Source organism: Sturnira hondurensis, unplaced genomic scaffold, assembly GCF_014824575.4.
Source record: "Sturnira hondurensis isolate 20B ecotype Veracruz unplaced genomic scaffold, ASM1482457v3 Scaffold0006655, whole genome shotgun sequence".
NCBI lineage: Eukaryota > Metazoa > Chordata > Mammalia > Chiroptera > Phyllostomidae > Sturnira > Sturnira hondurensis.
In genome coordinates, this window is record NW_028079286.1 from 952,551 (window position 1) to 968,838 (window position 16,288).

The window sequence follows — 16,288 nt, forward strand, 5'->3', positions numbered from 1 at the left end:
ATTTACTGAAGGAGTCTAGTTGCCCTGGCGTCTCATGTATTTAGAACCCCAGCTGGAGAAAAGGCTGATGCTGGGCTCCATTATTTAAACCCTGTGCTGTGTGAAGATCACCCGTCTCTTTGTGTCTTTATATTCCACTTACTTAGGATGTGATGATGCCAAACAAGAGTCATAACTTGTAAGGAAAGTGAATGACTGCTTTCTCTTTTAACCCACCAAGGAAATATATCTATGTTTTATAATCATGGAAGTGAGAGAATTAACCACATACTAACCTCAACTTAATTTGCATTGAAAAACACAGGGAGGAAGAGTTGAGGTTTGCACTTTGGAAAAGCAAAAGAAAGACATGGCAGTTGCAAAGCGTCTTTAACCTCCACTGATTTATTGGCCCTCCGCCAAGTTATCAGGGGAATCTAATTCTTCTTTATTATTCAAATAAACCACATTTGGCACCATGGTTCCCTTTCAGAATAGCTTCACAAATAGACTGAGCTCTGTCATTTATTTGACCTTGTACTTGTGTGCGGTAGCTGTAATTTTATTTGCCGTTCTATGTAACAAATGCAGAGAAATGTAAAATATGGAGATGAACAACATGATGGGAAAGGAGTTTATGGTAAACACATCTTCCTGGCTTTAAATAAAGACCAAATGTAAAACAACGATTTACCCCTTTCACCTTCACCTTTATTAGCTCTCGTGTCTGTAGCCACCCTGCCCCTTTCCCTTTCAGCAAGCTGTCTTGACACAAGCCAATTTGTAACCTTGGCTGCAGCTACCTTTTGGCCGGCTTACAACAGCAAGGAAGTATCTTCTACTACGGTGCGGACTTAATGAGAAGAAGGGAAGTGACTCATAGGCAAACTGAGCCCTGGAGGCAGTGGGGGCAATTGGAGTGCCTTTCAAGAGAGGGGCTTAACTGGCTACCGGGAATTCGTAATGATATGGCAATGGGAAAAATCCGCAGATTTCCCAGTTTGCTGTAGATCCCATTTTATTTTTCATTTTACACTGGCCTTAGTCCCACAATCCCCCTCCCCTCTGACAGCTGTCAGTCTGTTCTCTGTCTATGAGTCTGTTTCTATTTTGACTGTTAGTTTATTTTGTTCATTAGATTCCACATATGAGTGAAATCATATGGCATTTGTCTTTCTCTGACTGGCTTATTTCAAGTAGCATAATGTTCTCCAGGTCCATCCATGCTGCTGCAAAGGGTAAATTTTCTTCTTTCTTTTCTTTTTTTTTTTACAGCCAAGTAGTATTCCACTGTGTAAATGTACCACAGATTTTTTTTTATCTATTCATCTACTGATGGGCACTTGGGCTGCTTCCAAATCTTAGGTATTATAAATAACAGTGCAATGAACATAGGGATGTACATATTCTTTCAAATTAGTGTTTTGGGTTTCTTAAGATATGTTCCCAGAAGTAAAATTGGTGGGTCATAAGGCAGTTCCATTTTTAATTTTCTGGGGCAACCCCATACTGCTTTCCGCAGTGGCTGCACCAGTCTGCATTCCCCACACCAGGGCAAGAAGGTTCCCCTTTCTCCACATGTTTTCAAAGAGGACTCTCTGTTAACTCGAAAACATTCTGCTGGCCTAGGTGCACATCGGAATCCTCACCTCTCGCTTTACCTTCAAGAAAAAAAATGTTTTCAGAAGCTATGGGTTGTTTTTTAGCCTCTGGTTAACCAACACCCATGGCCTCTGCCTATGGCAACTATAATGTTAACTTTCTCATCAGTATTGAAAAGAAAATGCAGGACTTGTGTGTGGAATAGTAAAAGCTGATTTAGAAGCACATAAACCATCAAACTATCAATGCTATTTTAAGTCCTTGATGCCAGAACATAACTCTCAAAATAATCTTTGGCACACCAACAGCTGAGTGGGGAGGGGCGTCCTCTGGCTGCCTGTGAGATTTGCAATATGTATGTGTTTGTTATACGGGTCATTACAGCTTTGCTTTAAATGTGGACCCCACTGGAAGCAAATCAATACATATAATCCACATATTATTCCTTTCCAAAATTGTGTTTGAGATTTTTTTTTCTCTTTCTGGCTCAGAAAACTTCTCTTTCCTTAAGAAGGGATGCGTCTTTATTTTGATGGTTGGCTGTGGTTTCCTTTCTGCTTTGGCTAACAGGACAGTCACAGCTAAATGTGAGGCTTTGTCAGACCATTTATATCCCTTCTCGTTAGCCTCTATTGTGTTTTCCTATTCTGTGGTAAGAGATAACCTACCTACATCTTCTCCCCTTATACCTTAGTTCTGTTTTGCCGTTATTTTTTTTTTATTGTATACGTTTATGTAAGCTCGTTCCTTTGTTGCAAGTGGAGGGTATAGGCCAACAAATAAATATTTCTCTAAGCTGCTTTAAATCCTATATCAAACTAGAAATGCTTTTTATTCATCATATAAAGTCTCTTTTGGATTCTTGGTGATTAAGCCTCTTACAGGTTGAAAGAGATTTAATAAAAGCTGGGTACATATCATTGCTACATTTTCAGTGTCAGGAAATCTACTCTGTTTTCTCCCCTCATTTTCGCTCCTGCCTATTCCATTACAGCTAGAGAGCAGGGTTGTGCTTAACAGCTCTGAAGGCCATGACCAGGTATAAGAAATCATTTAATCTCCATGTAAACCAAACTCAGCATCGATATTTAGGGGTCTTCCTTTAAGATAAGGCCTCATGATGAGTCACTGAAAATCATTTTCACTAAGGGAAGCAAGTCAACAGCATCTATTTCTACAACCTGAAACATCTTGGGTGTTAGGTTAAATATGTATCTCTGGCCAAGTCAATAGGGCTGCTGAAGAAGTTCAGACATCATCATGGATCCTCCGTTCCCATCGCCATGACAATATGGAAACACGTTAAAGACAGGTGTTGGCACTCACAGACACCACGGCCATCGGGAGTTGCTCCTCTCGGTGGAGTACAGAAGGAAAATCCACTCTGGCGGTCTCCATGTTCATGCCACACAACAGAGCTCAGTAGAACTCCCTTTATTCAGTTTCCTCGCGAGCCAAAGAGAACATTGATTCTTTCTTGAACATAAGCTGTTTTAAAGCCACCATATTTATTTACATGTTGAAGGAAAATAAAACTGAGGAAGGAAAGGAATACCTTGAGAGTTACACACGCAGACAGAAGTACGCTCTGCCACACTCCCATGCTCACAGTATTCCTCAGTAACGTCACTCCGTAAGTCTCTGATGATACAGTTTCACGTTGTCTTTATTTCATGAAACTATTTAAAAAGGAAAGGAGGAACTATAACTTTATAGATTCCCTATCACTGTCTACAATTCGGTGGAATAGCCACTGAAGCAAAGTTGTAAGACGGAAGTAGAGCATTTGGTTTGCATTTCATTAAAATGCATAAAAAAGAATAAGCGTTTTAATCAATTACTTTGAGTGTGTTTTACAGTGTACGCCACCATGAGCGCGCTGCATCCCCACAGCTGCAGAGGGCACTGAGGAGCTTGGGAAACGGTATGTTTCAGGGAACCTTAGTTATTTTACCCCCCATTAGGACTTAGCATGTTAACTGGGTTGGAAATCCCTTCCCAAAGTTTTGGCATAGCCCTTCTCCCCTCTCAGTCTTTGGCCATTTAAAAGCATACCATACTTAAGAGATGGTTTTCACACTGACCCAGAACTATTATTAAACTTTAGTTCTGAACTCTAAACGCATCCATTGGTATATAAAAAACTCACTTTCTGATGAGTACCCTTCGCCATTTCAGCCGCATCAAACCTCCAAAGGACAACCTCTGTCTCATTCCTTAGAGCCCCTCCTGGCACATTTGGCCGTTTCTGGCAACACTGAACATACCCAGTCAGAGGGCATGGGCACACCAGGCTAGCGTCTGCCCCGAGGAAGTCCAGATGCTGACTAGAAACTCTCGATTTAAAACCCACCACATACGAGCAGGGAGTGGCTGCCTGGGAGTCACCGGCTACTGGGCCATGTCTATGTACCCCCTCTATCCTGCAGAAACCTCGATGATCTGACTCGGATTTTGTGACAAGAATGACTTAATGTTACAGTGGAGAAGCAATAAAATCAACTGCTTTTAAGGAGCAACCAGCAGGGGTTAAAGCCAAATTCTTCTTGAACAGATGATATTTCAGATGGCCACACTATTCCAGATGCATCAATTTCCCTGAAAATCCAATCCATATATGTGCATATGCTGTGCTGGCAGGAGGACTGACTGAAATGGCCAAAACCCAAGAGCTAATATTCTTTTGGCCAGAATAATGCAATTATTATTTTCCTAGCTATCAGTCTAAGCATACAGAGCCATCTGTTATGCAAAGCAAACATACACATCTCAATTACAGAAAATGCAGTTGCCTTGACAGAATTTGGATTACACCACTAACCAGGGCTATAAAATGTATTTTGAGCTAGTATATAATGGATGCTTTTCAGGAGTCCCCTAATTAGCATTTACCTGCTTAAACTAATTATTCATCCTTCTTCCTCACTGGCTGATTAAACTTTGTTGGAGAGTCTCCATAAAGCAGATGAATATGCACGTTGCAGAACAACAAACAGCAGTGTGTCTGGTTTTACATGGCCTTATCATGGCGGCACACCAATTTCAAAATGGGAGATGCCCAATTCTAGGTCCCGAACAGATTAAGACAAGGCTCAAATTCTATTAAAGGCAATTACAAACCCAGCGCTTTCAACGAGATGCAAGAATACTAATAGTGAGTCAACAATAGCTCAGTTTGTATCATTTGGTTTGCTGAAGTCCACATAAAGCAGAATGACTATCTACACACCATAGCAAGTAGCTTGCATGCTCCTCAAGGGAGTGAATGGGCTCTTGCTCGAATTCTCCACAGTAAATAATCACATTTGGCAGTGTTTTCCCTCCTCCCCCAACCTTCCTCAAATGCCAAAACTCTCTCTTTATTATTTCCCAATGTCTTTCTTGATTTAGCTATTACCAAGGAAACTCACTAACAGCCAAACGGTTCCAGCCGCCCCGGAGGCCTCCTTAGAGCGGCGCCAATGTTCAGAAGCAAGGAGTCTGGGGTGGATCCTGCTTAAGAGGAGACAAATCTTATCTCCATCTTTAGCTCCAAGGGGCAACTGAATGAGAAGTAGATTATCCGCCTTGGCAGATCATCACACACACAAAATCCCTCCCACCCAGGCTGCACTTCCCTTCTGCCAAACTTCCAGATGAAAAGGGTCAAACTCAGTCAATTGCCTGCATGGGCACAAATATACAGATGTTCAGCATTTTTATGGAGAAAACATCTGGACAATTTGTTGGATTGCAGACTTTTCTTCAGGGCATTTTGGCATTCTTTAGATACAGGCTGTGTCTTGGAATCCAACGGAAGTAAAAATTTTGTATTCCAGGGGAATATCAAAAACGAACGTCTAGGATTTTGTTCCCTGCCCCGTCTGCCCGCATTTTCTTTCCTTTTAACCTCTAACAGACACATGTGAGTAATTAAACGGCAAGTAACAAAAGGCGATCTAAGTTTATGAAATTGTCTTTCAGCATCAGGAAGCATCTGCGAAGGCAGTGGAATATTTCCTTGCTGGAACCCTCCCTGCAACCCATTTTAATGGTCTCTTTCCACGTTTCTCGACTCCAAATGACTCCCTGTCATTGTGTCAGCTCCCAGGGTAATGCGGGGTTCTCCATAAACATCCAGTAATAGGACACAAGGGAAGCGCTACCCAGGTGTCCCTCTCCTACCAGGCACAGAGGTTTTAAAGTTCAAAACAACCGAGGGAAGAAACTTTCATTTGTTCTCAATAAATTAATAATAATCCTTGGGTGTGGGGAGCGGGTAAGGAAGGGGACTAAGGTTTTTGAGCACGAGTTTATTCCGAACATTCCAAACTAACATACCCTTTTCCCATTTGACATCGTGAAAACAGGCAGATAGGGCCATCAAAGAATGACTTAGGTAATTCGTGCTAAACAGAATATCTGCTAAGGAAGGGAAAGCATGAGACCCAAGGAGCCTTCACAATCGCCGCCAAGAATCTAAATAGCTTTACTTACTTGTGAGAGGCCTAGGTAGATGGAGACTGTTTCGGAAATGTACAAAAATTTTCCTTCTTGATTTAGTGCAAATACAAAGCCATCCAGGGACTGCAGAAAAAAAAAAAACAAATATATTAATAAAATATATGATGGAGATTTAGTTAGTAAGGAATCTGATACAAAATAACGCATACCACGTTAAAGCGCATTTTTTCCTATGTGTTTAACAAAACGCATGAGATCTTTTAGCATTGCATGAATATATTAAAGGTCTGGATTAAGATTACAAACTTTCCTTTATTTCAACAACTTTCTTATGTCCCTGTTGTTCTGATCGAGATACATTACACTCATGTATAAAATCAGGTCATGCTGGTTTTATGAGATATTGCCTTTATTTGGGGGGATTCAGTAGTCACTGAGATTAAATCAGCAAGACTCTCCATTTAATAGCTGAATAGGAATGGAAATTGTAATGAAATGAGAGAAAAAATGCTCCCAGAGAAAGAGCAAGTAAAATCACCACTTGAGCTACTGTGGACATCATGGATTTGTTGATTACTAAAGGATTATGCGCCGCCCCCACCCACCACTCTGAGTGCCCAATGCAGGCATGTCAAACTCATCTTCCCCAGAGGCCACACCAGCCTCGCAGTTGCCTTCGAAGGGCCTAAATAATTTTAGGACTGTATAAATGTAACTACTCCTTAACCGTTAAGGAGTTGAAATTACATTCGCCCCTTGGAAGGCAACTGCGAGGCTGATGTGGCCCCCAGTGAAGATGAGTTTTGACACCCCTGCCTAAAGTGTTAGAACAAGTAGGAAGAGTCAGTACATTGTGGGTGAATGTTTATATAGGCCGAGACCATACAAACTGTGATCCGGTTTTGCAAAACTCTGTATTAAAGTTTTATGGTGATAGTTCTACTTTCTACTAAGCCTCCTGAAATGGAAACAAAAGAAGGAAAAAAAGAAAGGATGTTATACATCGCCTATAACTCTTGAAACCTTAGTTCACTTTTGAAATGGAGGGTTGTATTTTCAGCGTGATAAATGGTGAAAATCACCGTAAACTCCAACTGCAGCGTGCTGCTCACACTGAGAATACATTTGTTTCTAATTCCTGTAATCCAAGTACAGCTCGTATGTTCCATCACCCTCATGTTTTTCGTTTTGTTTATTTATTTATTTTTAACCAGGCAGACTGTACAAATACTGGTTGTATGGGAAAAGTAATTTTAAAGGTGAGTGGTATTTACAGCGACTGTGGACTTGGAAGTATAGGACACCCACAGTGGGGACAAGATAAGTGGCAACACTAAATTAATGACATAATTCTCAAATACTAAAGTGTGGAAGAAGCTTGTAAAATGTAATTAGAAAAATGTATTGCCTCAAATCTCGGCAGCAATTTTAGTCTCCTAAAATACTGAACTCTAAGGGGGAGAGCTACATGCGTACCCGTATGTATGTACATGTGTATCTATGCACACTGGAATACGTGTGTATATATTTCTATGTACATATGAAATTCACATTCCAGGCTTCCTGATCTTTTTTTATAGCCCTACTAGTCAAAATAGGCGATACCCTACTGGGTATCGCCCAACCTCCTTCTCTTATTTAGTGGGTCCTAAAAACAATTCAAAAGTCACATTGCATTGTTCCACGTAAAAGCAAATTATACAATAAACAAATATTTGGCTAAGACAATACAATAATAATAGCTCCATATTCATTAAGTAATATGTGCTCAGCAATTTACGTGCATTTTAGTTTTCACAGGTACCATTTGAGGTAATTATATTATTATCTACATTTTGCACACTGGGAAACTGAGGCTTAGCGAAGTTGGGCAACACGCGTGTCCCGAGTAAGTGGTAGAGTTGGGACTGGAAAGCCGACAGGCTCAATAACTACGCCGTCTTCCACTAAAAATAAAGACTCTAACTGGTATGTGTATACGAATGAAAAAATACATTGTTTAGCATTTCTGAAATTCAAATATTTACATTAAGAGGCAGCCTATTACTTCTTAAAATTAATCATTTGTTTTTGAATGATTTGTTCAAAGGATAGAATCCTCTCATTAGTAGTAGAGGGGAAACGGATGACAAGAGCACTCATAAGTCACTCCCACAAGAGGTCATCACCTGGCCACCTCTGCCTTGTAATGCCCTTCCTGGAACCAGCAATGGGGCAGGGAGCAAAAGATTACCAAAGAGAACAGTTGGGCTCTTTAGCTTTGACCAAACTGCCAGCCCTTCCCACCAACCCCAGGTGAGATCCAATCTTTCAGGCTTAGAGTATGGCACAGTGGAACTTTATTGAAACCAGTGTGAAAGGGAGAGAAGTTGTTTCTGCAGAAATTTGGAAAGGATCTCATTCAACATGTCCTCAAATTAGATGTCTCCTGAGGATGACTTATGAGGATTACAACTCTCCCACTTTCGAGCTTCCCCATGGAGACAAGGGCCTGCTTAGGTTTTTTCATTCAATCTGATAGCTATAGGCTGGCCTGCAATCACCGAAAGCTGTGTAAGCCATCTTCTCAAATTTTAAAACAGCACTTTCAGCTGAGAAGGACCCACAGAGAGTGATCACAAGAGAATATCTATGGGAACGAGTGACGATGGAAAGGCTGACTGAGAGCAGACCTACAGAGAACCTGTATTCTGAGTCCTCATGTCGCAGATGGGAGAACCAAGGCACAGAGGTGCTAAGTGGCTGGCCAAGATCATACAGCTAACAAAGGGGCAGAACCAGGATTAAATCCACTCCATTCGTAGAGTTTAAGTATTTATGACATTGTATGGCCCTGGTTGCTTTATTCAACTCTTAAGGAGACTGAATTTCTGAACAGTGGGGCAATGTCTTATCCCACTTTAGCCAGCACCTAACAACTGCTCGACCAAGGCTTAGTGAGTCCCTTTCTACCGCCAAACCCAACGCTCTTTTCCTTATATCACACACGCTAGAATTATTAAGAGGGATGGCAATTATTTTTCTTCAAGAGGCTGTTTCTGGAGCTATTAGATTATTTGCAGATTCTGATGCCACAGGTGTCTGACATCGTCTGGAATATCTTCTGACGTTTGGAAGATTAGTGTTAGACTGGATTCTTTTACAGTCTTCCAGAACACTGAGTGCTATTCATTTGCCATCCATATACATTCTTTACTTCCTCACCTAAAGGTGAGACAGAATGATGAATTCTTAATGTTAGGTTCATGTCCCATGTATTTACTAAAATGCTAGAGGGGGTCTGGACGCCACAGCAGGGGAAGGGGTATCTGGAGGCTAAGCACCTGACACTAGGAAGCTGCAGCGACCCAAGGACCGGCCAGTTCTCCTTGGCAGAAACAGGCCTCAATGCATGTTCCAATTTCCTGGTGTGATTAAAATGAGTCTCTGTCTACATGACACAAAGCAACCAGTCAATTTAATTAAAAATAACAGCTAATTTGGTGGTGGTGGGGGGGAACAACTAGTCAGATTAGTTGTTATCCGAGAGAAACAAAACTGGTTAGCTACATTTTCACTTTATGCTTATCTGTCATTGCGGTCAATTATACCTATAGTGGAAATGAATGTCTATAACTCAAGTTACATTACCTTGCAACTAAAGAATGGGATATAAAACCAGGTGCAGAGTGGACTGGCGAGGTTGCTCTTTACTCAGACATTACTTTCTCACTCAGGGTGATCCCTGTCTAGAGTTAGCTGTATTTTGCTACTCAGAAAAGTTTGAAGAGTAGTATCAGTATTGGTTTGATGTGGGTATCTGAATTTTAAAAGATGGAAGGGGGATGAAACATTCAATCAGTTAGTCTTGGGAACCAGATGTGATTGATCTGAAAGTTCTGTGCATTTTTTAAAAATTCGAATCAAGAAAGCTGCTCTACACTGGGCTGTTTCAATCACTGCAGGCGGGTTTTTAATTTTTTTTAACTGCCCACTATTTTCAACAGGCGCCAATTAAGATTCTAGGGTCAAAGGGTTAATTACATCTTCTTACTCAGTATGTAGAATTTTCTGATTATTAACTAAGGTTGGATTAAGATGAAAAAGAACCTACACAAATGTTAATGCTGGTCCCTCCTTGAGAAGATTTATTACGAAGCCATGCTGAAATCTATCTGCTTTCCTCAAAGCAGATGGAGAACAAAATCTTAGAGAAAACAGTAAAACAGACATTTTAAAGGCATGCAAGGAGCTGATTTATCAAGGCAGTTGTCTTATTTCTTACTAACACCAGCTCTAAGCCATCACAATAGGGCCGAGAGGAGATTTCCTTTGTCGCATCTCAGTAAGTCCATGAGGGACACATGCAGGAGTGAGGCTTGGAAACAAAAGTCAGGAGCTACAACATCTCTGAATAATAATGCCTGTAATTATAATTTGCATCCCCTGACATAAGCACAACATATAAAGGGTGAGGCAGAGTTTCTCTAACCCCCCAAAAGCTGAGTGCCTCTAACAGTATTTGTCAAATGACGATGTTATTTCCTTGCAGGGTATGAGACTAACTATAGCTTCATAATTGAAGGTATACTAATGTTTAATACATTGCGCTGAATGGATTTATATTTGTCAAAGTAGTTTGTCTCTGCTTTCTTTCTTTCCTGCATATTCTGCTGCAGCCAAATGCCAGAGTGAAATCTTACTGCGGTGCCCTTATAGACACAACTCGCATGCACATCACTACTCTGAAGTTAGCGGTTCTTTCTTCTCTATTTCCAAAGCAGAAGAGAAAAAAAATCAGCCCAAACTCTTTTCCTATGACCTAACTCCAGTTAGAGTGAAGAATTACCAGTAGGCTAGGTTATTTTAATGACAGATTATTTTAAACTAAGCCTTCACCATCTGTTCCACCCCCTAATTATGAATGCAAAAAGAACATATTTCACAATTACATCAGTAAAAAAGTAAGATATACGTGATTTAAATGCATACATGTGCTCCATGTCCAATGCACCGTGCATCTGTGATGTTCTTCTAATTCAGTCTTAGATTATGGAGAAAATACAATGATAGAGGAGAGTCTCTGACACACTCAACTTTCCCTCAAACCCAAGGGTTTTTCCTTGTTGGGACATAATTCTGTTAGGACAAGAGCAGAACGTGAATTTGAGCACAATGCATGCTGGCCATTAGCTGTGAGTATGTTATAACTGCTAAAATGGATAAATGGATTTGCTGTTAGTAAGGAGAGGCTGTGTGAGACAACCGTTTCTGCTACCCGAGCAATGGGTAAGCACCAGCAATAAATGAGGCTGCTCGTGAGCCACACTCCATCATCATCATGAAAAGAGGCCGAGAGAATAAGCGAAGCACAAGAGAAGCTGGGCCTGGAGATGGAGAACAGGGCTCTAATACCTATCTTTCTATTGTGCTTTGGCAGCAGATAAAAGTTAGAAAGAAAAAAACGTTTCTTAAATTTTCTGGCCTCTGGATACAATAACACTTTGATAGAGCTCATTAAAATGCCACACTGCCCTCTGATTGCACTCAGGAGGTGATGCTGCAGCGCTCACGCACACATGTGGACTCCCAGCTGCTTTAAGGAGAGCCTGGGACAGCGCCCAGAAGTGCCCACATGTATCTGTTTATGGGGAAGTAAAGTTTCCCAAATTTTGTCTTTGTAATCTGAGTTTGAACAATCAGGCATTGTGCAGAAACAAAAACCTTATTTTTAGAAACAGGAATCTAAGTTGACTATATTTGCTCAGAGTGGATAAAAGCATACATCAAAGGTTTGGGCTCTTATTTAACTCTTAGGACTCTCCCAGAACTTTCTGTGTCCTGTGCCTCTTTGCCTACCTGCCCCTCTCAGCCCATCCCAGGGAGTCAGGAACACGAAGCACTGCACAGGTCTTACTTACCAGAAGACACATGTTTGCCAACCCCAACACCAAATCGGGTTAGTGAGGCAAAATCTGACTATTTTCCAACTAAAAGAGAATTCCAGGACAACACACTTTGATGCCTCAAATTACCTCTGCTGAGTTTCCTAAAACATATAAATCCGAACCTCTTAGGTGAGAAAACAGTGCAGAGAGAGAGACAGCCTCTCTTCAGCTCTTAGGGAAGAGAAACTGGAATAAAAGGGGAGATGTTGGGTTAGCGAAATGTTAAAACATGAAAAGACTGAAGACATCTGCTTTCTGAGCAAGGAGATCAGGTTTTGCTCCTGCTCATTAAAATTCCATTTTGTGGGAGCTGTGTATCAAAGTGCTGACCTTTTTTTCTCTGGGCTGCTAGTTCAAGCCTTACATCCAGCCTTGAAGGATGGAGATTTCTTGATTTGAACATCTAACCAAATGGACACCAGGCTGTGGTACAAAGAGGGATACGGCACTGGCAGAGTCACACGGGTCTGTATCTCTGAGCCCCTAGGGGATGCCTGCAGGACTCCACAGGATCTGTGGCTTGTGCAGGGGGACTGAGACCTCACCTGAGGCATAAGTGACCATGGGATAGTGCTCACAAGCTCCCTTTGCTTCAGGGAGAGCATCCACACTGGTTATTCTAAGGCACAAATGTTCATTGGATCATTAAAATATCTGCTTTTGGTTCAGGTGGTATAATTTACTGGAACACACGCTCTTCAGAACTCAGGAGCTAATTGTGAATCTTTCCCTTTGAATTCAGGGCTCTCTTTCAAGTTAAAGAAGGAATTCCCAGGCCGGCAGGAGTCATCCAGACAGTACATTGTACTGGTCCTGGAAGGCTTAAAAATGTCACTGTTTTGCTGTGGCTGCACATGGAGCTTGGTCACATGCAAAGACACCAGGGTTCCAGGTGTCTTTCAAGTTGTCTGCATTACACAAAACAACACAAAGAAAAGAATAGATCATTGTTTCTTAGGCATCCTGTAGATCACAGGGGTGGTCACATTATGCCATATGCAATATGTACAATAGAGATCAATCGTACTATTACATATCATATATTATACATATGCCATCATATTATATTATAGGATGTCTTAAGCAGTACTCAGCTCACGCAAGTGTTCATCATAGAGGGGGGAGAAGGAAACTACCATTTGTCAGGCAAATTACTCAGCCCAAAAGTGAGATAGATAGAGTAAATCCTACTTTACAGAAAAGGAAACTGAGGCCAAGGAATTAAGTGCGTTGTCCAGTGTCATACATCAGTGTGTGGCAGATCGAAGAAAGAAGGGTCCTCCTTCCCACCTGCCGCTGGGACTACCTGCTGGGCCCTTCAGTTGTTCCGCAGCCCATCCTTGCTGCTCGAAATCTGTGCTCCCTCCAGCATCACCTCCCGCACAAGCAGTTCTCGTGCTCCTACTGTCTAGGTGTGATGCACTCAGAAAACACCTCCTGGGTTCTTACCTCGCACCATGCCTCTGCTCACTGAGGTTTCACAAGCTGAAAGAGGACCTGACTCACGAGCTGTTTTCTTAAAGAAAATTCTTCTATGGGATCTGAGACTAAGAAAATGGGGGAAGTTAAAAATTAACTTCACAAAACAAAAATCTGCAGGGGCAGGGTGGTTTCCAGCTTAGGATTTCCTCAACACATGCTGGGGACCGCTGTCTGACATCCCGGAGCTCTGCACCTCAAATATGCTGTCTTTGGGTTGGAATAGTACACACAGATGAAATTTGTATACACTGTTAAGTTTCATTGATGCATAATTGACAAAGACATTTAAAGTGTACATTGTGATGGTGTGCTGCATGTACATGTGTATGTGCATGTGTATATATGTGCATGTGTATATATATGTATGTGTGTATATATCTGTACGTGTGTATATATATCTCTGTGTGCATATATGTATGTGTATATGTATATGTGTATGTATATATGTGTATATGTGTATGTATATGTTGTGAAAGAATTCCCCCATCCTGTTAACTATCACATCCGTCACGTCACATTTGCTTTTTTGGAATTGGTAAAAATGTACAGTCAAGAGATAGCTAGACCTCAAAGAAATTCTCATGTCTTGGAGGAAGGTGCCAAAGCCTGGAAGCCAAGAAGGCCCACAGTCGTGACAAAGTTGCTAGGAGAACCCCACCTCCCAACAGGCAGTGAGCACGCTCTGGGTGCTCACACCCTCACAGCTGTATGTGTACTGGAACACGCTGTCTCACAGCCCACGGCTGGCCAGCACACCGAGCTCACTTCCTGTCCCAATGCTCTCCATTTAGACTAGGATTTTGTCTTTCCCTTTCTGGTATTATAGACACTATTTTATATAGAAGTCAATGTGAAAATAAGATTGGCTTCACAGACATTTACAGTCATGTTTATTTGACAGTACATCCTTGAGGGTGCCAGGTAGAACCATATTCCCGTTTCTGCTATGGCTGATTATGACTTGAACTTGACTGTTTACTGGGCAGGTGGTAGCTTTAAAAATAGCCTCTTTAAGAGAAAATAATAAAAGCTTTGTACATGTATACCTTTAGGTAAGGAATTCATGTCAGGGGTAGTAATGATGATTAAAGGATCTTGTAATGAATTTAGCATATTAAAAGGCCATTTAGAGACCTCAGATATTAATCTGATACATTCATATGAGTTTTATTTCAGGAGACAATTATTGGTATGTCTAGGGAAAAGGTATTGAAAACATTTATACTGAAAGGACTGTCACAAATACAGTGGCCATGGCCTGAATTATGTTCCCCCAAAATGCATGTGCTGAAGCCCTAACCTCTAATGTGACTGTATTTGGGGACGAGGCTTTTGGAAAGTAATTAAGGTTAAGTGAGGTCAGATGGGTGGAGTCCTAATCTGATAGGTGTGGTGGCCTTATAAGGAGAGAAAGAGAGAGCATGCTCCCAGAAAGGCCACGAGAGCACATAGCAAGAAGGCATCTGTCAGCAAGCCAGGAACAGAGCCCCACCAGAATCTTTCCGGGCCAACACCTGGATCTTGGACTTCCAGGCTCCAGAATTATGAACAAATACATTTCTGTTGTTTAAGCCTCCCAGTAAATGGTGTTTTGTTAATGGTAGCTCAAGCTGACCATAATATTTTGGTAGTTCAGAAATTCTGGTTGGGGAAAATGCTTGTTGGGCCATGAACACCTTCAATGATAATTTCAAAATATCATTGTAAATAGATTCTTTGCTCTGTATCTCATACATCACTTAGATAATTAATAATTTCTTTTTACTTAAAGCTATAAATATGATAGACTGATAATAGAGAGTGGGACTTACTTCCAGATATCGAAAATGCTGAGGATTGTTTTAAATTTTTTCAAGTAATTGCGCCTCTTCTGGGCCTACCTTTACAATATTGAAATTTTTATATTGGTTTTCTGTGTATTTTAAATACTTAGAGACTACATTGATTCACTGCCTTAGCTCCATACAGAGCACAGCCACACACTTACGTAACAACCAGTTATTCTGATGGAATTGGGAAACTGGTCCTGAATGATCTTGGGATCATGAACAACTTGGTTTGCCACTTGCTATGGCTCTGAGATGCTTTGCTGGCTTTTTACTTTCATTCCACAGTTGGCCACTGAGTGTTGGTAAGAAGGACCAGCAAGCATTGCTTATTCATCAAGCTCTCATTGTATTAAGAACTCTGAGGAAATGCTTCTGCTTTCGTCCTCAGAAGCCTGTTTGACACACATGAAGCCAAAGAGACATGGATTTTTATTGTTCGATAACATACTTGCACAATAGCTCATGTCATAAGAAATCTCCTTCACATAATCTCCGGACGGTATCCTTCGAAGTAGAGCGCGTCAGCACACGAAATTTGCTTGGATCAAATTTGCTAGGTGTACATTAAATGATAGTTTAAATTTATGCAATAAAAGCGGTTGCACTTGGCTGTATATCCTGGCTTCTGCTGTGGTCCAACTCGGGAACAGAATGAAAAGACTGGGCTGGGTATGAGGTGTGGGTAATTTTGTGGGATAAAGACATTAGTAAAGAAGAAAATTGAATTCTGGTATTTTTTATTGACTTAGTAAAGTGAATTTTTTTTAATATGAAAAATGAGATTGGAGTTTCCGTCCTCCTTCCAATGTACTTCAGTGACTACCCTGACTGGAAGAGAATTCACTGCCATTACTGAAGAGCACCTGGCTATTTTATTCGAATTTCCTGGATCAAAAGATGCTTGAACCAAACTCTTAGTGAGATTTAATAGGAATCATGGAATTAAAATCATCTATGGAGAAGTATGACAGAAATGCAAAGATAAAGTTTAAAGTGCCTACCTTGAATGTAAAATCAGATGAGGTT

At 41.1% G+C, this 16,288-nt stretch overlaps 1 protein-coding gene across 1 annotated transcript in view; it reads right to left on the minus strand.

Annotated features, from left to right (window-relative positions):
• The window catches only part of NPAS3 (neuronal PAS domain protein 3), an 854,048-nt gene that overhangs the window by 231,966 nt on the left and 605,794 nt on the right, over window positions 1–16,288 (minus strand). The window contains exon 5 of the mRNA XM_037050253.1: window positions 6,058–6,147. Coding sequence (XP_036906148.1) covers window positions 6,058–6,147 — 90 coding nt within the window. The remainder of the gene's footprint in view (window positions 1–6,057; window positions 6,148–16,288) is intronic.